General features: G+C 38.1%; 3 protein-coding genes across 4 annotated transcripts; 1 reads left to right on the top strand and 2 right to left on the bottom strand.

Moving 5' to 3' along the window:
- Positions 1-460: 460 nt before the first annotated feature.
- Positions 461-5549, bottom strand: LOC116254151 (PGR5-like protein 1B, chloroplastic). Its single transcript, XM_031629304.2, has 7 exons — positions 5200-5549; positions 3971-4033; positions 3807-3893; positions 3441-3675; positions 2732-2805; positions 1496-1594; positions 461-691 (listed from the first exon to the last, which is right to left on the bottom strand). The coding sequence occupies exons 1-7, from the start codon at positions 5467-5469 to the stop codon at positions 620-622; spliced, it is 900 nt and encodes a 299-aa protein (XP_031485164.1). The 5' UTR covers positions 5470-5549; the 3' UTR covers positions 461-619.
- Positions 5550-8427: 2878 nt separating this feature from the next.
- LOC116254647 (protein IWS1 homolog 1) lies at positions 8428-13899 on the top strand. The gene is made up of 11 exons (XM_031630174.2): positions 8428-8809; positions 9120-9588; positions 10493-10612; positions 10959-11182; positions 11301-11430; positions 11580-11642; positions 11738-11815; positions 12025-12116; positions 12197-12262; positions 12352-12505; positions 13251-13899. Exons 1-11 carry the CDS (start codon positions 8790-8792, stop codon positions 13347-13349), a joined length of 1515 nt encoding a protein of 504 aa, XP_031486034.1. The 5' UTR covers positions 8428-8789; the 3' UTR covers positions 13350-13899.
- Positions 13900-14734: 835 nt separating this feature from the next.
- Positions 14735-16797, bottom strand: LOC116254792 (xyloglucan galactosyltransferase KATAMARI1 homolog). 2 transcript variants are annotated; one of them, XM_031630366.1, is made up of 2 exons: positions 16449-16797; positions 14735-16355 (listed from the first exon to the last, which is right to left on the bottom strand). In XM_031630366.1, exons 1-2 carry the CDS (start codon positions 16462-16464, stop codon positions 14854-14856), a joined length of 1518 nt encoding a protein of 505 aa, XP_031486226.1. In that variant the 5' UTR covers positions 16465-16797; the 3' UTR covers positions 14735-14853. The 2 variants fall into 2 exon arrangements, with proteins under 2 accessions (XP_031486226.1, XP_031486227.1); XM_031630367.1 differs by having other exon boundaries at positions 14735-16331.
- Between the last annotated feature and the right edge of the window lie 7626 nt (positions 16798-24423).

Raw genomic sequence — 24423 nt, 5'->3', positions numbered from 1 at the left:
CCAAATTGGTAGGTGTGTGTTTCAAAAATTATTTAGGAAAAAAGATCAACAGCAATTTAATCTAGAAAATGGGACAGGAAAGTTCGAGTTAAGAGGTGTTTGACTGTTGCTGGTTTTAGTTTCATGTTGGGTTTTAGGTTCTTAGGGTTTAAGATCCATGGATTTAAAATCAGCTTCTTGTCCCACGCAAGTGTGGATCAGATTATGGAGAATATTTGTTAATGCAGAAAAGTAAAATAAAGATCTTAAGTATAATCAAATCGAAGATTTTTTAACTAACGGATCATGAATTTTAGTGTGGATACTTTGTCAAGCAAAAGCAAACTACGTTAGATGAAATCAAGGGGTTGACCTCTCTCTCTCTCTCTCTCTCTCGCTCATACACACACACACACAGACACGAAAAAAGCACTGCCCTTTTGCTGGTAAGAAAGAGCTTATATATACAATAAATCGACAGTTTAATACAAGCAAGTATAAAGAATCATTCATTGCATAAGAGGTGGTTATAGAGATCAAAATCAGGTATCAGCCTTGGTAAAAATTTTGGGCTTCATTTCCTTGATTTTTGTTCCCTTCTAAGTAAACTACAAAATCAGCGGGGCCACCTTCCATCTTTTCACATTGTTCTCTGCCGAACCAAATAGATACGACCATAAACCCATCGACCACCCAGCCTCGAGACTGAATGCTGAGAAGGCAAAGAACAACACTAGAATTAGTGAAAAGCAACAAAATGCAGTTCGTTTGAAGGGATACCTTACCCACCTGTTTTAAGTTGGGCATATAGAAGCATTCAGCATAAAGTTCAACAGTGCAACCACTCCAACTATTGAATGTCAGGAAGTCTTTTTATGCAAAGCATGTCGATGTTCTCCTATTTGTACAGTATCCTATTTCTAGTTTTATCTCTACCTTTTTTTTCTTCTCTCTCTAATCTGCCTTTAAAACAGATTAAGTGTACAGGTTTTTAACAGACATGATTGCGTTGCAAGGAAGCAACATGAGATCATTACTTAATGAAAAGTTAGATTTATGTCCGACACAACTCTGGTCCTCTGAGAGGGAAAAATTCTATGTAGTTGCATTGCGGTAAGCCGGTAACTGTGTAGTTGTATTCTCAATTGTACAACCCATCTTGAAGGCTCTTATGAATCCTTACAAGGTAAAAAAAAACCTAGTTCCATGAAAAGTTAAGGGCAAAAAATTGATGTCTGAGCAGCCAGTTTTTCCCTCAACTGCAAATGTTTTGTTTGTAACCTTACACATTGAGCACTTGAGCTATTACAAGATCACAACCTGGTAAAAGGACCTCAAAAGACGTTAACAGAAATATCATTTGAGTTCAGACAAGGACTTGCAAGATATCATGAAGGCATGTGCGTGCACACCTCTCCTTTCAACCTTCCCAATTTAAAACAGCTTTAGGGAATTCATTTTAAAAACAGCTTGGCAGTTGAAAGTAAGAACAATTGCAGTAAACACTGTCGAGTACCTCTACTTTTGTCCGGAACTCCAGAGTAGATTCACATACATGGCACTCTGTCCTATGGAAAGGCCGACCAGATCTCTCTGCATTAACAAATGCAAAAACCTGCACAAAATCACAATCCAAAGCTAAAATTAGTTTGAAAGCTTTTCTGCAGGCAGAATAATCACAAAAGGTAATAATTACAAAATTAACCTAGACAAGTAATTTTCAGAGAAGACCAAAATGTGTTCCCTAATCAAGTTTCTTTCACCCCACCCTGCATCTTGCCTTTCCCTAAAAAGATTTCATCTCCCTACCTCCTAATGAAGTCAGTAAAGACACCTAGAAAGAGAAATCAGAGTGGAGTGCATATCCCAGTGGGTGGCTCCATTTGTAATCATGATGTAGTTATTTGTATCCCTTATCTGAATGGTTAAACAGTAAATTTTAGCAACATTTGCCACCAGACTGCTTACTAGGTTTTATCAAGCATCCAGGAACTACATTAGGGCTAGAAGTTAGAAAAGAAATCGACAAATCGTGCTCAGTGCTCACAATTGATGCATCTTGTAGGATTGGACCTAACTGAAACATGTTCATTTTCCTCAGGACCTCATGTAAGAGAAACAAGAAAAAGCCCCCACTAGAGCAATTAACTGGTCTGTCTTAACTCCTTGTAACTCCAATTTATAAGTCTTGAATCAAAGCATATTTAGTTTTCTCGTGTAAGAGAAACAAAGAAAAAGAACCCTTACCAGGGCAATTAACTGGTTTAAGTTGATTTCTTGTATCTTCAACAACGAATATTGAATCAAAATGTATATCCTCTCATATCAAGAAGATCAGTAACAGTCCAGGTATGTCTGCAGTCATGAATCAGTTGTTGACACTATAACTGAGACCTCACCAACAAACACGATGAATTTTATTCTAGGAGTGCCAATAGGTTAGATTTTGGACCAAACCTTAATGCAGACCAAACTTTGACATTTTCAGCAAATCACAGATGTCCTCGACAGATTGGATCTAATGATTTTTTGCTAAGAATAGCCTTCTCAGAAATGGAAAATCTAAAATAATTCAAGCAATTCAAACACTATTTGGTTACATTATAACAGAATGCACTTGAACAGTTCAGGTTCAACAATCAATAGCCATTAGGTTATGTAAATAAAAGTAAAACTGAGAAAATTCTTTGGTCTCTCTTGCACAAATCTGTTTCCAAAATCTAAAGAGAAGGTCCAGTTTTGAATAGCAAACCTCTTCACCGCAATTTGGGCATGATCCTTTTAATGCGACCAAGTCATTCCTCCAGAGACGTTCCAGCGCTCGTACTATTTGAAAGAAGATAATGAAGCTGTCAGTATCTTCCAAAACTGGAGATAGCCACTCTAGAATTTAGAAGAGCAACTGAAGAAAATGGCTGTACAAAGTCCACCAACAACATGTGACATCTATGCTGATGCAACAGGTGCACATATGGGAGGAAAAAAGGGTCAGAAAATGCATTATAATATGGCCTCATGTGTCTTTTACTTCCATGAACGCTGATGTAAAAAGAAATTATTGCAGACTGCAAGTTTAAGCCCTTATGGTGGAGCAACTGAGCAATTTTAGAAGTCCTAACATAAACAAGACACAGAAATTCATGTAGTTCTATCCGTACTACATTCAAGATATAGCCAAGGAAGAGAGTGCTAGTAGCTTTAGGGAGAAAACTCAGTGACAAAGAAAAAGATACATGATGGAGAATCAACATTTGACTAACTTACTTTACAGAGTTCAATATCATGCACCCGCTTATAAAAGGGAAATGAGCAATTCATGTTCCGTGACAACATAAGGAGTCATAAGACCTCTCAACTGTATTAAGAAAGATAACTGAAGAAAAAAATGGCTTAGACATGAAACTATCATTCTGCAAAGGAATATGCAAACAAAAAATGTTACTGGAAAGAAGAAGTAGTACCTGAAGCCAATGCAATGGGAATCCCAATTGAGGAACCTAGGCCAATGAGTAGGATCCTATTGACATTCGAAAGACATTCAAGTACACTAGAGCTATAAAACACCAGCCTTGAGTCAGCAAGTTCTTCATAGGCTAAACCCGCGGTATAGACAGCTGGGACTAGAACAGCCAAGCTGCCAAAAGCAAGAAAAAGGGTCCATATACTTCCCAATGCGAAAACCTGTGAAAGATCTTCCTGCTCCCACGCCCTCCATGGAGGAACACATAAAGCATAAATGAGCTTCAACTCAATGAGAAAGTGAACCTTCCCAAAGAAAGCAAACATTCAAAAAAAAAAAAAAAAATCTACTTCCGTGAGAGGACTACCTCAGCATCAGCATAAGTTGATTGTCTCATGAGGCTACACCGAGGATACTTGACAACAGACTTTGATCCATAGCAACGCAACTTCAACTGTTCCACAGATTGATATGTAAGATTGCATACCTTGTTTGCTATAACAAACATATCAAAAGCAGTGTATCAATTACCTCCACTTTATCAAACATGTCATCAACGATTAAAGGCCTTCCGCTGTAGTATGCATCCCGTGCCTACAATTACAAACAGCGTGAGATCCGATCTCATCTCTCACATCCTAAAAAAATTCTACAGTTGAGGAAAGTTTGTAAAACATCATATGTGAAATATGTAATTGAAAAAGTATGCTGTTGTTTGAAAGTTTGAAACCATGGCATAAATTATTTACGCATACAATGGTACTTATTAAGGCTTATGCACCCCAAGCAAGTAGCATTGTTGTCTCAGTGAGGAGGTCATAGCTAATAATGTTTTATCAAAGTCATTTATACGTTCTACATTGTCTCCGTTACACTAATAGCTACGCACCACAACACAATCAGATTCAAAACTTGTTGGGTCTGCAGTTTCAGCTCCGACCATGACGGGCTAGACCCCGATCCGTTCCCCAACGAAGGGATTCGAGATACGCGCATATATGGTGAAAGAGATAAGAGGTGGAGCATGATTATAATTAAGAAAAATAAGTTTTTCTCCAAGTTAATTTTGACATTTTAGATTGGGAGTGGTAGCATTTTGATTGTGGACTTCCGCGGCGTCTCAATTTGGAGCACCCCGTTTCTCCATAGAACCTTCATACGAAACCGGTTTGGGAAATGAGATCAAGGGTAAGTTATCTAACCTACTTCCCATGATCTAAATGTAGATATGTATGTTCTACAAACGTTAAAGCCAAAACATATCGGTTCAAATCATCCCATTAATATATAAATGTGAAAAACAGAGTATCTCTTGTCAAAGTTGCGTCCATGGACGGCTGTACAAGTGAGCCAAGTAGGAGCTCGTTCACATCCACATAATTAGCCAAATACTGCAATAGAGTGTTCATCACGGCTCCGCTTCACGCTTCTTCGCGTACGTATTACTAATTTATTACACTATATTCAGATATAAGTGTTAAGTGAAAGTATTAAAAATGTATTTTAACGGGAAAAACATTAATCTTCTTATATAATCCAGTTCAGGTTCGCTAAGCCTTGCCAAATCTAATCACTAGATACCAGTCTACCACCACCGCCGCCGGCGCTGCTGCCGTCACAACCACGAAAAAAGGCAATAGCAAGTGCAATAAAGCATCTCAAAGTTTCATCTGAATCCCGTTGGTATCCCGAGACGAGATCCCACCGATAATAATCAGAGAGAAGGAAGATGAGGAAGGGGGAATTGAGAAGGGACGCACCTGAAGGTAGAGAGCTTCGAGCATGTCCTTGCTCGCAGTCTCTATAGGACCCACGAAGATACAAGAGGGACCCTCGGCCAGGGCCAGCTCCGCCGAGCGCCCCTGCTCCGGCCGCGAAGCTACCGCCGCGACAGTCCTACTCCTCGTCGACGACGACCAGGACGACGATAAGGCGGCCGGCGGCCAGGACCTCGCGAACGCCGGAGATGTGCGGCCCCACGAACGCGATGGCCTCCACGCCGGCAGGTGCACGGCGAGAGTGCAGGACATATCGCAGAAGGCCTCGCCGAGAAGAAGGCCCCTCCTATGGGCGCAGCAGCGACACCCCCCGCCACACGCTCCCACCGGCCCCTACTTATACATAAAGCTGTTGAATCTCTCTGCCTCTTGTAAGATCAACCATATGTTGCTCACGAATGACAGTTATGCCATGGCAAAATGTCATCACCATCCATCGTTTCATCGTCATGACTCATGATCATCATGATGGACAAATAAAGGTGCTTTATGTTTTTAATGCTTATATAATTCTTTTTTGTTTATAAAACCTACCTTAAAAAATATGCAGATCCACAAAAATAAAGTGATTTGATAAACTTTCAAAAATTATAAATAATTTGGGTATGTTTGATAGTTACAGAGTTTGAAGCTTACAATATACATCCACCACCCAGAACCTTGAATGTGTAAGTATACCTTTGGGAGCTGTTTAACAGCAAAATAACATTTTGTTACTAGTTTATGAACCTACCTTAAATAATATGCAGATCCACATATATATATTGTAACAAGTATTTCATAAATTTACTTTATTACTATTATTTTTGCGGGTCAGTAATAATGTGTTATTGTTGCCAAACAGTCATTTAAGTAATGTTTGTTTCATTGCATGTCGGAGAGATCCACGGGTATCTTAAATCTATATATTTCTCCTTTTGATTGGTTTTTAACATATAGCATACTAGAAAATCTCTTAAAATACACTTTTTTTTATGCAACTTCAAATTTAAGATCCCAAAACGTAAACTCTAGATCAAAAGCTTTTAGGGTTTTATACTGATGGTTTCCTCTGAATAGACATTAAAAATGAAATGAACATTGGATTTTAGATCTACAAAATATCGAAAATTTGAAATGCCTATCATGATTCACTTTAAATCTGGGGGATCTTATGTAAAGAAATGTCCCCAAATTTTTATAATATGATAACATTATAATTTGGGCAGCCCCATTGACCCATTCAATCCGATCTGCCTCCAACTCATCTGTGGCTTCATCTTTATCCTTATCCTCATTATATGGTCAAACTGCTGCATTTTCATGAAAATGTATATCTGTAAGGAATCGAATCTTGACTAAAACGAATGTCCAGCAATGGAGTTTCTTACAATAATATATGAGGATGAAATGTTACCATGTAGTTTGCATTAAAAAATTATGCTTAGATCTCTCACTTTACTTTTTCACACCAGTAGAAAGAAAAAAACTATAACAAACGGTTTGATTTTATAAGAATTTCAAGATTCAAAAGTTTCAGGATCTAATAAATTACTTTTACCCATGAAAATGCTTTTCTTCAAAAAAAAAAAAATGCAAACATTCATTTTTATTGTCAATATGTACGTTTTTTTAGTAGGCGTTGGTATATGAAAAAAAAAAAAACAATGTTTTCCAATATACTTGCAATGATTAATTTAAAAAATAATTTCGTCATGTTATCTCTAATTTTAATATCTTTGGATTTTGCGCCTCCAACGTGTTCCGGACGCTTCCTCCTGCTTACGCATTCACGCATCAAAGATCAACACGCTTCGCTTCTTCCACGTATGCCAGCGACTCACCATCCATCAGCATGGTTATCATGGCACATCATGCATCACCATACCAACTAACAAATCCCCGCCATCATCATCATAAATCATTGGTCGTGTCTACGATGAGCCGATCTTCTGGCGCGGATGACATGGTGCGTCGCCATCACATGCATGACCGAGAAAAAATCGCCCGCCCCATCATGTGGTGGTGCAGGTGGAAGCATCGAATTTTTTGGGCGGACCCGAGCCCACCCACCCGAGCTAACTTGTGGTCGGATTTGGGTCTGGGTTTGGAGGGTGGCGTGGTCAAATGTTGTTGCTCTTTTATTTCAAACTCCTAAAGCAGAGCCATTTTTTTTAAAAAAAAAAAATTTCTGAATTTTAATCTGGTTAATATATTATTTTCTAAAATTTTTATATAGGACAAATGATTTTTTTTTTTTTAAATCATGTTCCATGTAAAAGGGATTTCAAATCAGCCTCAGATTTGACACTCCTATAATTCAAGCCATGTAACACATAATATTTATTTAAAATTATATCCAATCCAAATCTGATTATTCCACTCAATATCTACTTAAATCTGAATCCGATGTGATGCCATTTTCTCATTCAAATTCTTAACCGGATGTGAAACTTTTTTTCGTTTCTTTTTTTTCTTTATAAAGTTGGGTCAAACATTAAATCTAAATCAGATTTATTGACATCTTTACCAACAACGCATCATTACTTGTAGATTTTTGAAGGCATCATCTTCATCACAGTTGCCATTTGGCAGCCTGTCTATTGAGGGAACATTTATTTATGAGATCAAAAGTAATATAAGATCACTCGGGACCCGACCAAAAAGAACATAAAAATCTGAAGTTTTGGCCATACATGGGATTCGTGGGATCTGATTTTTTTTTTCCTAGAGTGAAACCCTTGCATGTTCACTCAAACGGTTCCAGATAAAAGGGATTTCACATCTGATTTAAGGCTACCAAACACACCCGTATTTAGCAAAACTATCTCATTGGATACAAAATCAGCACAATGTATCTACAAGAGTTATTTCTGTAGAGTTTAAGTGGAACAAGAACAAAAAGTCACATGCATCTTCTATCATTTTCTTTTTCTTCAAGAAGACATGCCTAAAATTGGTGGTGAACAATCTTACCTAGATCACAATATCTCTCTCTATCTCCTTTATCTAATGCTCAAACACGCTAAAATTAGATACAATTTGACTAATTTATTGAACTTCAGACTTACTTTTGACTCGGGCGACCTTCTGATGTGAGGATACTGTTGATGCTGGATTCCATCTCTCTCGTTATTTGGCTGCAGGCTGCGTATTAGAACGTAGTAGGTTTTTAACGCGGAAGTCACGGCGAGGACCGAAGGGAGTCAAGGACGCTAACCGCCGCCGGCGGCCAGGGGACGATAAATAGCAAGTTATTTTCACCGAAGAGAGCGTCGTGGAGAATCTATCGGCGACCGCCTCCTGCTGCTGCGGGTTGCTAGTACTAGAGGGGCTGGTGGGGATACGAACACGACAGAAGCGGGGCCGAGGTCTCCGTTCTTTCCCTCCGGCTTCCTCCCTCTTCTCTCTCGTCTTCTTCCTTTCCTCTCTGTTTCTTTTTCTCTATCTCGGGGAATCCAGGAAAGAGGAAAACCCTGTCCTTCCTTTCCTCCCTTCCCTTGTCTCTCTATCTCCATATCGGGTGAGGCGGGAAGAAGTATAACTTTGTGGGGTGTCGATTTCTTGCGAAGAACAGATCGTCTCGTGCAGCGATGGGTTACGAGGATGATCCGTGAGTATTTCCATTCTTGGTGGTTTTCAGCTTTTTATTTTACGTGCGATGGAATTAGGGGTTTACGGTTTTCTCTGATCATTTCTACTCGATGCCCTTCTCTGGTTTGGGTGTTTTCGCTGTCGAGCGATGGGAATTCTCGTTGTTTTTGTTTTTGCTTTTCTCCTCTACTGTTTCTTAGGGTTTGGTCTTTCCCGTTCGGGGATTAATGGGGGGGATCTTTTGTTTGTCGATGGGGCGGATCGTGGCAATTTACTTGGAGAATGGGGTTTGGTTTCTTGCTTATGTTTTGTTTCATTGGAAAATTTAGGTATCGTGATGAAGATGGAGAGCCTCTGATGGATCCTGACATGCCTTCCGATCGGGAGGAATCGCTGGAGCCTGAAGAGGATTGGCGGCAGGAACGATCGCCAACACCCGTTCTTGATTCCGGCGGGGAGGAGGATGCTCCCAAGGCGAAGCCCAGGAAAAGGCTTATTAAGAAAAGCACTGCTCAGAGTTCCGTCGGTTTTGATGACGAGGCACCCTCGCCGGATTACGGCGAGGGCTACTCGGGAAAATCAAGGTGGAGTGACGACGTGGACGGCGAGCCACGGAAGAGGAAGAAATTGAAGGAGGGTGAACAGCGGAAGGAGAAGAAGTTGAAGGCAGAGAAGAGATTCGGGAAGAGCACGAGGTCGGGCGGTAAAGGTGGGTCCTCTGGGGGTTTCCACAGTCATGGAGGCGATTCGGAGATGGTGAAAGAAATGTGGGAGTCCATAGCTGGAGCTGATTCAGAAGTAAGATATACTGGCATTCTGCCATTCTTTGAAAAACCGCGGGATTTCTTTTGGCAAAAATTCTGCGATGATTAGGGTCGATAGTTTTCCTAGATCTTGAAACTCCATTAGAGTTGGCGGGAACAGTCAGCATTTAAGCTCAACTGGTTTTTCATAGCTTCCCGTCCCTTTGTATTCAATCCCGGTTAATTTCTGAACATGTGAAGATGTTTTAAAACAATTTTCGGATGCGAGCCTGTCTTGGTTACGAATAGTTCCGCAAATTCATGTCAGAGTGGTTGATGTTTTGTTTAGATTTTGGTCAATAAGGCTTTCACGAAGCACTTTTCTGTTCCAACTTCCTCGATTTCTAGATTTTTCTGTGCATGTATTTTGCTCATTTTGCTTCTTTTGAAGTTCATCCTATATAGACAGTAAATACAGTCCACCGGGACAGGCTTTTCCAGCTGTTTAACCCCAGCATGTTCCTGGATTTCCCTATCGATGAAGTGATGTCTTCTTAAAGAGATCATAATCAGTTGTTGTTTGGTGACAATGTGTTTAACAATCCCTTTTGTTTTTGGCGCATTTCTATGAAGCGGACTTTATCTGTTCATATCTGTTTTTCCTTTGAAAACTCAAATTCATCAATGTGCCTACTGCGGAAGGCCAAATAGAAATATGGACACAGTTGAAAGACTAAATCTACAGGAACATTTCCGTTATATGTTTGTTTGTGCATACACGTTCTTGATTTTGTTATGCTATATGCATTTAGGATGATGATACTCATACTTGTCTTTCTTGTTTCTTTTTATTCTTCCCAAGTCTGGCGTTTGACGAGATGCTGACCTTTAATGTGTGGCATTCCTTAAGTTTTTCATTAGAGAATAATGTTCCTCTTTTCTTACTATTACTTGCATAGGATGACCACGAGGGTGTAAGAACCAAAGATGATGATGCATTCATTGATGATACTGGTGTAGATCCTGCTGATCGTTATGGAAGTGATGATGATGCTGGCTCTGCTGGAGATGCTCCTCAGGTTGGTTATATTGTTCTTAGTTGGTTCAAAATATCATGTTTTATTTCATTCTTTTCCAGTCAGTTGCATAGTTTTTTGTTTGCGATGTCTTTTTGTTTATGGACATGATTTTCTGGTACTATGTGATGGTGGGCAACACGTGCCTTATCAAGGTTGGTCACATGTCCTCCACGCTCTTTGTAAATGACTACATGCTCCTGTGCCTGAAGCTATGTATGTGACTTGGTTCCTTGGACAGAGTTGCTGTCTTGTGGGATATAAATTGGGGAACTTTTATGGTTGTCTGGAATTTTTTTTACCTAGCTGAAGCTATTTGATACTTCCCCTGTCCTGTTGCATTTTTCAGGCAGAAGAAGGGGAGGAAGACGATGAAATCAAACGACTGTTCAAGATGGGCAAAAAGAAAAACAAGAAACAAGAAAGAACTGCTGAGGAAACTGCGATGCTTGTGGAGCAGTTTATGGCAAGACTTGAAGTCGCAGCTGAGGAGGATGCAGAGTTAAACAGACAGGCCAAACCAGCTATAAATAAATTGAAGATGTTGCCAATGTTAACTGATGTTCTCTCAAAGTATGAAGGATTTCTAATATTAGTACAGAATATTTGAAAGGCATTTGCCATTAAAAGTTTCTTCAAAGTTATAGCTTGATTGATACAATTTCTGACCTGGTATTTCAAAAATATGTAGGAGACAACTGCAACAAGAGTTTTTAGATCGTGGAGTACTGTCTGTTTTGAAGAATTGGCTTGAACCTCTTCCCGATGGGTGCTTGCCAAACATAAATGTTCGAACTGCTATATTGAAAGTCTTGACTGATGTAAGTTTTATGATCTTCTACTTAATGATGTGGAAGTCTGCAATTTTGGTCTACTAGAATCCTTCATTTTCTGCACTCTCCGTTTGGTGCACTTTATTCTTTTTGCGTCAGGTGATGACCCTATGTTGTATCTTGTGTTTTGTGTTCAGTTACCCATTGATGTTGAGCAGTATGATAGGAAGGAACAACTCAAAAGGAGTGGCTTGGGCAAGGTTCTCTAACTCTCCTGCTCTGAGATGTTGCACGATTTTCATCTATTGCTTATCTCTAGAGAAAACATTGAAGTCACCTTATATTTTTTGTGCAGGTGATCATGTTCTTGTCAAGGTCTGATGAGGAGACGACTTCCAACAGAAAACTTGCTCGTGATTTAGTTGATCAATGGGTATGTTGCATGCATCCCATGGAAAGTTGGAAGGTTCTCCTTCCCTTTCTATATTTCCCTGTAGTGGAAGCATTGGTTATCCATTTTTTCATGTATGATGTTTCCTTAAATTTCAAATATTTTGCTTTTTTTTTTTATTGTCGATAAGCTACGTCAATTTTTGCTGTTGAGAAAAAAGCTGATCTGATATCAAATTTGATTTTGTGCAGAGCCGGCCCATATTCCAAAAGAGCACTCGTTTCGAGGACATGAAGCACTATGATGATGAGAGAGCTCCCTACCGCAGGCCACCTGTAAAAAAGTACATTTGAGAACATGTCTTTTTCATTTCTCTTGGTTTCCTAGTTGATGTTTTCTCATAAACTCTTTTGCATTAAACAGGCCAATTGCTAAGGTTGCAGGCCTTCAATCTCGAGATGACGATCTTGATATAGCTGATTTTTCACAGTAAGAATTTATGAATCTATTTATAGTTATGATATTGGTGTAATATACTCTTATTCTGTTGCTGAATTTTCAATTTTCTCATCATTTAGGGAACCAAAATCTAGCCAGTCAGCTCCCAGGTTGCATGCTTCTAGGCCAGAAGCCTTACCTTTGGATTTTGTGGTTCGGCCCCAATCCAAGATAGACCCAGAGGAGGTGAGGGCACGTGCTAGACAGTTGAAACAAGATGAGCGGCGGATGAAGGTAATTGTTTGTTTTTTCTTTCCTTGTTGAATTTTTTGCCATTTGCATTTGCTCTTTTGTCAATCCATGATAATTTAGTCAAAGGTGTGCACATGAGGGCATAAGGATTTTTTTGTTTTTTGTAATTCTTGACTGTGATGGTTATCAAATTATTGGTCGTGCAGCCCTCCAAGCTGTTGCATCTCCATTCTTGTGTGTGTATGACACAAGCTTAATTTATGTGCATTTTGAGAGACATTATCACTTGGTGGCCTCCATGGATAGTTTCGGAACCATGTTCTAGGGTCTGGTCTCCCTCTGGTTTCTTGTGTTGTTGGTTCATTTTTGTGCTTGTGATTTTTGTTACTCCAGTGTGATTTTTCTAATGGTTTTATTTCTCTGTTATATGGATGGAATGAGGATACCCGTATCCATGTGCAAGGTGTATGGGCTGAACGAATTATGAATAGGCTGGGACAGAATAGTATTGCTGTACCCTGGCATGTTTGTGGTGGTCACACTTGTTAGTCGAGCAAATAGCGAACCTTTAATTTTCTCCTGGCTTTTGATACTGTCATTCACGACTTATTCTATCTATAGAGTTGGACTCTAACATTGTTCTCTTACTTGAAGCAAGATTGTGTTCAGTTTATTGACTGCTTGATCTGTGGCTCTTTAAATGCATACACAATCTACCGAAGAAATAAGTAGATTTTCAATCCTTTTATTTGTGTCGAAACGTCTCATTTCTTGTTTTTGGGTTCAGATGAACAAGAAGCTGCAACACCTGAAAGCCCCGAAAAGGAAGCAGCTGCAGGCGCAGAAGGTCAGTGTGGAGGGTCGTGGGCTTGTCAAGTTCTTCTAGGCATAAGTTAATTTCCAGTTGCAAAGAATAAGGCCCCACCAGTGTGAAATCCTCAAGACTTGTATTGAAAACATTCCTGCGCTTGAAGGGTGTTAACCAGGCGACCGATTGCTTTTTCCTTCAGTTCATAGTAAATACTTAATCATGGAGTCTATTGAGGATATTCTACAGGTATGGCTCCCCACCATACGCTCATTTTGAGGGGCAATCTCATAAAGTGGTGGGGCTCTCTCTCTCCTTCCAGTCCCAAGCCTCTTGGCTGTACCAGAGGTCCAGAACTATGAGAAGCCTTGTCAGTTGAGAGATGTGGAGAAGCTGAAGGAAGAGCTCAATCTGGTTCGTCTCCTGGCTGGAAGTATTATGCAAGCTTCGGCGTGCTGCATCCAAAAAGATACAAGCGTCGCTATATCTTATTGAATTTGAACCTTTGCATATTTAGTGGATGCAACCAATATATTTTGCTTGTTAGAACTCTGGCGAAAATGTCTCTGTATTGCACAAATGCAGTTCTCATGGAGCCACTCTTTGTTTTATATATTGCTTTTTACTACCGTTTTGTTCTAGAAAACTCTGCGTTCTTCCTGTTAGCAGTATCTTACAGTAACTGTGAAGAGGAAGGATACCCGAGTTGAAGATTTTGTTATGCGCCGAATCAACCGGGCAGCTGCTGGTAACGACATTCATGTCAAATCTCAGTTTGGTATGCGTTCGCTGTCAAGAAACGCAAATAATTCCACCTTGTGGCGTTGCACCCGCCTTGTTACTTGGTCACCGGGCTTTACATTAAAAGATGAAAAGTATTCAGCATTCACTTGTTTGTTTCTAGGTCTTCGTATTTTCTTTTATAAGAGAATAGATCGCTTGCTCAACGCTGTGAAACCATGCGGTTAGTAGCTCTGTGTTTGGAGATTGTAGCTGACGCTCATTTGCTATTTTGGAAAAAAAAATGGTAAGCTAATTGGTAGGAACGTAATTATGCAATCCAAGGTAATATTGGAAAAAAAAGCTGCAGCTTTAAGAAAACTGCAGTTCTTGTTAGGAGAATCACAAAACACGTTTTTTGGAATTATAGGAAAATTAAGCCCCCAAGTCTGAAAATTTCCTCAAGCCGCTTGATTCAGGGGTTGCTTTCTACTTGCAACCATATTATTTTCGTAATATGTGCCATATTATTCTTTGTAGTTCATCTTTCTGGTCATGCATGTTCTGCTTACAAGGGGAGCACTTACATGCGTGAGTAATGGATAAACTAATGTAAAGTGCTTGCAAACCCGTATTTTCGGCAGCATGCGCCACTGTGCGTTGTTGGCAATTGGCATTCATCTTTCTGCCCATGCAGGTTTTGCTTACAAGGGCTCGTGAAGTGAACTTCTCAATTCCTGTGTCTAAAGTATTTGAAATCAATGTCAATTGATTATGTACATTGGAAAAGTCAAAGAAAAATAAAACCAATGAATGTATAAGGATTTCTTTGATAACGTACAAAACTGTTCACGGGCTTCTATTATCCTTCCTTCTGTTTATAGAAGAAATGATCCCATTCATACTCCCCCACTACTGTGTCTGCCCCTGGCTCTAGTAGAGGATACTTCCAACTGTAACTTTCATCAGGCTCATTCTCATGAACGCCATTAACTATGTTCATCCTCAACTTTGCCACCCGGTCAATCACTGCTTCGACTGATATGTCAAAAGCATCTCTGATCTTTGTTAGTTTAGATCGTGGGTCAGCATAGACCAACTTTGGAATAAGTTTGATCACCTCTTCTCTCATCTTGCTGATCTGATCCTGTGATAGTTTAAGTAACCTTTGCTCTATCAGAGTGTTCCCTTCTCTGATGTCATCCTCGGATATGAAGACCGAGTACTTGGAGTAATTCCGTGGCAAATGCCATATGTACTGTGTATATGCAGATGCAGGATGAAAGAAAACAGGCACACAGCCGGCAAGGATTGAATCAAAAGCAGATCTTCTAGTGAATGAATCACCCTGAGGTTGGAGACAGAAAACCGAACCCTGAAATACCCTCATAACGTTGCTGGGAGAATAACAACTGTTCTTCCCAGTGCCACATTCTAACAATCTGCATCGAGAAGATCTCCTGCACTGATCAATTATCTGCCCACGGATTGAGTCAACTTGTTGAGGACGTGGGGCACCGACAAACGAGAAAAGCCAAGGCCTGTTAAATCTCCTCACTCTCTTCTGCCAATCAATTACTTCTTTATCCTTTGCAGGATGGAAGTATGTAGGGTAAGGCACAGCAAAGTCATTTGCATGCCATGGACTAGATTCTATAACCAACATAGATATGTTCTTGAGTTCAGGCAGGACCAGGAGCTTGTTTCCCCAGTCGGATTCCGAATCTGTTCTTCTTCGGAAATCCCAGGTAATTCTTCCTCCTACAAGAAAATGATCCTTGCCTCGCATGATTTTCCATTCAGGCCTTCTCACCAACCACGTGACAAGCTCAAGAGAAGCAGCATCCCTCACAGAAATGTTATAGGGCCCCCAAAGGTATCGTCCCACATCTATCCCAGCATAGAAAGGAACAAAAAACGCGGCTGCCATGGCTGGATCACTTGTTAAGCATTCGTAGTGTCTCATCCTATTATTGAAGATCAAATCCAGTGCAAATTGGTCTGTAGCAAACCAACCTTTTTTCGTGAAAACATTCTCCTTGTTCTTCAGTGGAAGGCCTAAACCATAATTCAAACTGAACTTACACATATCAACCCATTGGTTAAGGTTCTTGCAGTCCTTCAGCATGTCTGCGTTAAACCTTCTTGGTAGTGTATGCAAAAAAATATATTTCCCCCCACAAGGATCACTATGGTTCTCCCTGCTTCTCAATGCCTTCATGAATGGAAACTTGTCTGTTGGGTCACTGTGTTCTGCAACTATCTGATCTATGTGATCTGTAACATTTGTCTCTGTGTTTTCTGTAACATTTGGATATCTGTATTCTGCCGTGTCTGCAACTGATATCAGTTTGATGTTTTCATCTATGGATGTCGAATGCAGATTGAAAAAGATGAAGCATAACCATAAGAGAGGTACTACCAATATTAACAACCAGAGTCTTTTTAGAGGCATACCAGTTAATATCTCCATGATCCTCCTTGTTAATCCTTGTGGCCAGGTGCTGATTTTTATGGATTGCTTATCAGAATCCTCCTCCTCTGATCCATAGAATGACTAATAGACAAACATGAACATACCCATTTCCTGCATAGATTTCTGATGATGAATTCCAAGTAATTCAACTTGGAGCAGAAGCTTGCACGAAGTAGAGCTTATTACATAAGAAAGACGTTCGCGAAGAAGATAAGATTAAAAGGGTAGGTTTCTGAAACTTCCACTGCTGGCGTTTGTTCTTTCCATAATAGTGAGTTACAGATCAAAGGAACAACAAAAGGATTTGTTGCTTTTCTTGCTTTTTCTTTCAGAATTGGAGCAGCAATCTGCATGGAGCCTGACAGAGACCTGGAGTTTTGGGACACAAAGGGAGGGTTCTTCGGATTCAGTTACGTGAAAAATGGTTTGTCTCATTGCTTAAACTATTTAAAGAAAATCTCTCCAACAAGAAGTCGTCGATCTTTTTTTTCCACATGTTCATTCTTACAAGCCGATGGGTTCGCAATTTAACGCTGGCCATCAATACATGAATTTAACGATTACGCGACAAATACGTAATTAGAAATGTTAAACTGCAAAAAATGATCACATATTTGTAGAAGCATACCATCCAAAAAAGATTTCTTGAGGCGTTTTGCTTCGATAAAAATAGCATTCTCATGTACTGTATACTAGCTTTGGTACATGGATATATATATTTATAACATGTTCACATAGTGATTCACCGTACGTAACATGAAAAGATAAAACATTCACAAGAAGGTGCTAACTTTTAGTGTCACAATAAAAAATGTAAGTTCAAAAAGTTTTGTTAAGCTGGTCTTTTGTATTTAGTTGAAGTTGCCAAGCATAATTAAATGGCATCCTTTTCTTTTTTTTGTATTCAAATCCAAATCTGATTTGAGTCAAATTAAGCAATACCCAAATAGTGCAGTAGAGATATCTAATTCGACCCGGCGGATTCCTTTCTAATTTCTAACCTTTTGCAACTTTAAACAAAAACTTGTTTAAAGTGGCTGAATCCCAACATTGGTGTAGTTCCGGATAAAACCTGGGGAGAGATAGGCACCCATTCATCCGTCATACCAGGCTTTAGCAGATTTCCCATTATTCACTTGCCAAGAATCTCATTCCTTATGGTTTTCCATGCTGTCCAGATTGATTTCCTTACATGAGAACACTTGGAGAAAGTAGAATTACTCCACATACTATGTTTTCTTATGTATTTCTCCTTGATATAGTTGGCCCATATATTGTTAGAATTAATAGCATGACAAACGAAAATTGCCCATTTGAGTATGTGTGCTCTGCGCATGATCCTGTCGTTGCCCTGTAGGAAATAAACACATAAACTATCAACTTTAAACATGAATTTGGATGGGAGGCGGAAGACTATACTCCAATACTGTGGGATGGTAGACAAAACGTACTTTATCACTCCTCAATAGCTTCAATTAGCCTTTTGGTGTTGACCATTGTTCTTTGATTATAGCCAATGAACAACATTAAGTCATCGGCATAAAGAAAGGAGTCTATGCCTTCTCCATGAATTCCAAAACACAGAAGCTTAATCCTGCTCGAGCTTATGGCTTCTTTGAGACTTCTACCAAACATCTCTGCAACTATAAGAAGCAAATAAGGTGAGAGAGGATCATAATATGACTGCCATAGATACTTAAGACTCAAGGATCATAATCCTTTGAATCTAACCTTCCTCAGACCCCAACTGTCTCAACAAGTTCTCCAAGAATGCCCAAGAGACTCTCTCATATACTTTGCTCAAATCAATTTCAAGGCATAGAGACTTGCTTTTCTTGGTAGCTATGGAGTGAACCTGGCCTAAAAAGATGCACTCTTGGAAGCAACGCCGAAGAAGGAACGCGCTTTGGTTACTAGCAATGATCCGCAAAGTATAGATCTCATTCTTTTTACCACGATATCACTCCGGAACTTGGTGATGCTACTGCAAAGAGATCTGGGTCTGAAATTTTGAATAGCAGCTTCACCTGAAATTTTCGGAATCAAAGCTAAACGTGTTCTATTAGCTTTGCTGATTAGTTTACCTTTAGCAAAGAAATCTCGAATGAAGACGGAGAGGTCATATGAGAATCAGCCAGTTGTCTTGGAAAAACTTATTTGGAAATCCATCTAGCCCAGGTGCTGAATCTTTGTCTGCTTCTAAGACTGCCCACTTGATCTCTTCATCCCATATGGGTGACATGAGACTCTCATTTTGGTCCACACTTACTACGGTGCTGTTGATCATGTCTGGATTTAGAATTCCTGTTTCACTTTCTTTCTGCAGGAAGTCTTGACAGTAATGCGTGAAAATGTCTTTCTCATTGTCTATTTTCTGATCATTGATGGCAACCATAGCTATCCGATTTCTCCTTCTTCTACTTTTCACTGATTCATGGAAGAATTTAGTGTTGGAGTCTCCACCTTTTAGCCACTTTATTCGAGATTTTTTGCTAAAATGACTCTTTCTTGTTTAAAAGTTTCCCAAGACCTTCCTTGCAATTCTTTTCATCAATCAAAGCAGCATGGCAGCCTCTTTTCGCCTCAATCTGACATTCTAAGAGTTGACTACGACAATCTTCAATCTGTTTGCCAAACCCCTGGGAGAACTTTTAGGCCCATCCACCGACTTTGTTGCCTTTGGTTCTTTCTAGTTTTTTTAATATGAGAATCAAAGGACAGCCATCAACTTCCTCTTGTCAGCATGCACCAATAATGTTTCTGCATGCGGGACGTACCTGGCAAGGATGAGAAATTCTCTTTTCATATTCAAGTGATCCAGTTGGAGATTCATTTAGTACCGGGAAGAGCTAGATTTAGCACGGATCCAGTTTGAGATAAATTTAGGATCCGAACTACTGATATGTGATCCAATCTGAAACAAAATCTAAATCCAGTGAAGTGAAACTGATTCTGAATTCACAATATGCGTTCTAAGTAGATTGGGAAAGAAGAAAGTAACACTGTGTTTTTGAATCACATGTTCTCCAGACTCATGGCCTGAGAATATCATGTTCTCCATAAATATCATGTTCATGTTTTACATCCTTTTGTGTTTTGTCTTATCCTTCCGTTGAAGTTGGACCTTGTGGCCATTGTTCTCAGTTTTGGTGGACATAAATAAATATGCATGACAATTTTTTAAATTAAAGTTTTAATTTTAAAGCAATTTTTAGGTGAGCATAAGAAAATTCCACCTCCCTATTGACACTTTATGATAGATCGCCATCTAGGAATGTCAACTGATCGGATTCGGATTGGATATATCCTTAATCATATCTGTTTTTTTGGATATTCACATATTCATATTCGAGTTAGAAATAAAAAAAGGTCATATCCGAATCTGATTTTTATATTTATATTCAAATCCAAATTTTGAACCGGATTTTGCCAATTTTCAATATTCAATAGCATTAGATATAGGATATTTGTCTAAAAATGAATCTGATCCGATTCAAATCTGATCGAATATTTATATATATCCAAATTCGAATCCGATCAGATGTCATTTATTAAATCCGAATCCAATCCGATTTCTTAATTATATATATATATATATATATATTCATTCCTGATTTTTTTGTTATCGAATCCTTGGATATCTGATTCAAGTCGAATATATTGACATCCATACTACCATCCAACAATATTCAGCATCTAGGAGATCAATTAACAGGTGGCCATCTTTGTGACATAGGTATACCTCCTTACCAGCAAACTGCTCAACCGAAGCTCTTCCCACTTGGTTTCACCATTTGACCAATGTGAGCTCGACTTCTCAACTAATATGAAGCCCTGTTTCTATAAACAAACTTTTCTTTTTGGGCTCCTTTTTCTAGTTATTCTTCGTCATAAACTCAATTATGGGAAACTTTATCTTGACCTTGTCAATCTCTGTCCACTATGCCCTACAAAAAAGGAAAAATGCTAATACAATACTTTTTTTTTTCTTCTTCTTCTCCAGTCAAACAAACACGATTCTCTTGAAAATGGGGATGTCGAGAGGTTAGATATATTTCATTGTCGTTGAGATTTCAAAGCCGTTTAGTTGGACCAGAGTTGAACCCTGAAGAATAAGATGAATGTGGATTGAAACAAACGGGCCTTAGCGTGCACTATGAACTAACCATCTCATCTGGCAGCTACAACCAACCTTACCACACTAACTCCTTTCCATATAGAAAATTAAAGGTCAGTGGTTACTAGTCCACAATATTTACTTTATTTTATATATAAAATCTTCATTATTTTTCAGTTTTTTACATATGGGTGCTCCTCAAAGTTTGAAATTTAAACTTACGGTGCCCCTTAGCCACAAATTTTTTTTTAGCTCTGCCACTGGTAGCTGGTAGAAAACTGCCAGAAATTGACAAAGGCCAAATGGGGGTGTTTGAACAACGGCGAGAGGATTATGGAGCACAAAAGCAAAGTTTTCCAACAAAGATTCGCAAAATCAACTATGTCAAATTGAATTGGAATTATTTGTAACCCGAACTTGTTAGATATTATATTTTGAGATAATAGATTGGGAAAAGCTGTAAAATCAGAGCAATAGAACAATTAAAAAAACTCAATAGAAATCCTTGAAAAAATGGTAAAAAGTAAAAAAAAAAAAAACTGAGTGTTTAAAAATGCAATATTGATTCAGCTGATTCAACTTTTACCATTTTTTAGAGGATTTTTTGAAGGAGGGGAAGGAGAGAAAACCGCCTCTTCTCCTAAGTTTATGGCGATCTATTTGATTGTGTCATAACATCAATAATTTGAGAGTTTTCCTCCTCCAAGTTTTTCTCCAAATTTTTTTTTTGTCTTGTCATCCATACATATAAACTAAGTTTTAAAATACTAATTAAAAAGAATCAAAAATTTCGAGAAACAAGAGTGTCATTCAAGCACAATCTAAGGTTTTTTTTAGAACAAAAATGTCTCTTTAAGAACCGTCTGACATGAAGAATACTGTGTGGGTGTTTTATGAATCTGCATAATTATAAATATTCATGAAATATTTGTTCAAATAATATATAAATATATCTTCATATTTAAAAAGATTCATGAAATACTCATAATGCCACTCATCATCTTAGTATTGATCTGAGCTTAGCTTGACCTCTCAATGCTCTTGTTTTCAATATAACTTCTCTTCAAAATCATGCAATGCTCTCAAGCTGAAAAAGGTTGAAAAAGCGAAGTTTGACATATTTAAAAAAATGATTATTCAGTGCCTTTTAACAGCTTCATTTCTTGATAAACTAACTTGATTGACTAGAGAACCTTTCATTCTCTTTTTGGGGGATTAAAGTTACTATAAGAATAAAAATTCAACTGCTTTCAACTGAATAATTCAAGAAACAGGTCTTCCGTGTACACATCGTACATAGTTTCGTGAGAAAAAAGAGCTCAAAAAAGTGCAAGTAGAGAAAAATAAACAGCGTTCTAAAAACCAGTCCTTGAACCGAATCAGCAGGATTGCCATTTCAGTGAATGGCAAATTCAACCATTGAGTTAAATCGGTTATGAATAGACCAATATCAAGAAGAATAAATAAAAAAATATAAAGTCATAAAAAATACAAGAATTTTGATGTATTCTCAAAACTAGTTTATATATATATATATACAAAAATTTGCCACTCTATTCAAATGGCCAGAGGCATTGATACAAAAAAGATGAAGAGTAAATGTGATATATTCTTAATCATATCCGTTTTTTTTGGATATTCACATATTGCGATTTGAATTTGAATAAAGAAAAGTCACATCTGAATTCAAAATTCGATTTTACAATCCGAATCCAATCTAAATCCAAATTTTATATTTATATCCGAATCTGAATCCAAATTTTGAACTGGATTTTGCCCATTTTAAAATTTAATAGCATTACATACAAGATATTTGTCAAAAAATGAATCTGATCCGAATCTGATCAGATATTTATGTATATCCAAACCTGAATCCGAATCCCATCAGATGCCATTTACTAAATCCAAATCCAATCTGACTTCTTAATTGGATATTAAATTTTTTTCTATATCCAATTTTTTTGGATCAAATGGATCAGATATATTGATATCCCTAGACGCCACCCTCATCCTTCATCAAGTGGTGTGCTTAATTACATTTACTCAGTGCATTGCATCTGCCAACTTTGATTAAATAAAACTCAATGTTGGAGGATTTCAAATTATATATATATATATATAAAACTTAAGATAAGTTGATCACCTCTATAGCCATATGATTATTTTTTTTATTTTTTATCATTAAAAGCCGATGCAAAAAAGTGTATTTTGTTGTTAAAAATCATGACCAAACAATTCGCCACCACAAATTTATCTTTTACGATGGTTTTTAACAACATAAAATAAAAGAATAACAATCCATTCATAGATATAGCTGGTTGATATATATATATATATGACTTTTTCCAAATGAAGTAAAGGCACACGACAATGACACGCCAACCAATGTAGCTATTGTAATCCAAAAGTGTACAATTTATTACTTGCTGATAGTTATTATATATCCGAACGTATAGAATTTATCACTTGCTGGTACTTATTATATATCTAAATGTCAAGAATTTAAAACTTGCTGGTTTGACCTATTGCAATTATTTCCGACCCACGCTTTCTTACGAAAACGGACGTCATTCAAGGAATCGTATCCTGCAGCAAATATAATACCTTTTTTATTCAGGTCCAATAAGGCGGCATACCTCGCGTCTGTAATGATCCGAGATTATTTTTGCCGTTTATTTGAGAGAGCTCGGTTCCTGCCCAACTCTAAATTAATATTTCATTATACTTTAATTTTAATAAAAAAAATTGGAAAAAAATTATTTATTATTTTTTAAATTAAAAGTAAATGGTGACGATCAAGTTTTTTTTTTATTCTCATATATACTATTAATTTGGATGGTAAACGTGACATGCATTAGTTTGGATGGTAAACGTGACATGCATGACGTTCCAAATGAATGGTCATAAACTATAAGAAATAAAAATAGGGTAGTTCCACTTCTCCGGCACTACCACCATATAATTTAATTAGAAATATGTATCTGCTTTTGGGGTTTTTAAATTATTAAAAAGTAATATTTAATAAAATAATGTGGTATAAGCCATGATGCACAAACTTTGAAGCTTTCTAAATCTCAACAACTCGATCCACGTTCTAAGTTTCGCGACGCGGTTACACACTGGAACGAATGAACATTGCTGGCCGTCCATCGCTGAATAGGACGGTTCAGATGGGATCTACTTTGGTCGTCTGATCAACCACTTCTAACTACTGACTGCGACCAGGAAAAAGGCCAACTTGCACTTAGCCCGATAAATTTTTTATATTTCCACTTACAACTTTCGTATTTTAGTACTTGCGTTCCACACCTACCCAAAAAGTAGAAAACTCTTTTAAAATTTACTTTAACTTTTTTTAATCTTGTTTGGATTCCATCGCTTGTGTTAAAGTAGAAGATACACAGATTGGAAGTGTTTTTGTACTCAACAGTATTAAAAAAAAATCAATATATGGTTTTTTTCTATAATAAAATATTTTAAATAACTGTCATGCTGGTTTAAAGCATAAAGTCATGAACAACTGACCCCTAAGACAACAAAAGTTTGACGTCCAAATAGTAAAAGTTCAAAAAAGATGTGGGACTCACTTGTGATTAAGGGAATCCATTGGGATCAAAGCTGCAAATTCAATGATTTTTAAAATTGGAAAAAGGGCGGGGCTGGTTGATCCGTTACGCCACGTCACTGCCCATCTTAACTACCACGCGGAAGATTTACCTTCACCGACCCGCGGTAAAAAATTGTTAAAAAGAGATTAAAAAACTCCCCCTTTTTCACCCGCGCCGTATCCCCGATAAAATAACCCGAAGGTAAAATAACGCGGAAATGCCCCACCTGGT

This window comes from Nymphaea colorata, chromosome 5 (genome assembly GCF_008831285.2).
Source record: "Nymphaea colorata isolate Beijing-Zhang1983 chromosome 5, ASM883128v2, whole genome shotgun sequence".
Classification (NCBI taxonomy): domain Eukaryota; kingdom Viridiplantae; phylum Streptophyta; class Magnoliopsida; order Nymphaeales; family Nymphaeaceae; genus Nymphaea; species Nymphaea colorata.
The sequence above is the reverse complement of the archived record's forward strand: the minus strand, read 5'-3'. Positions and strand labels throughout refer to the sequence as shown.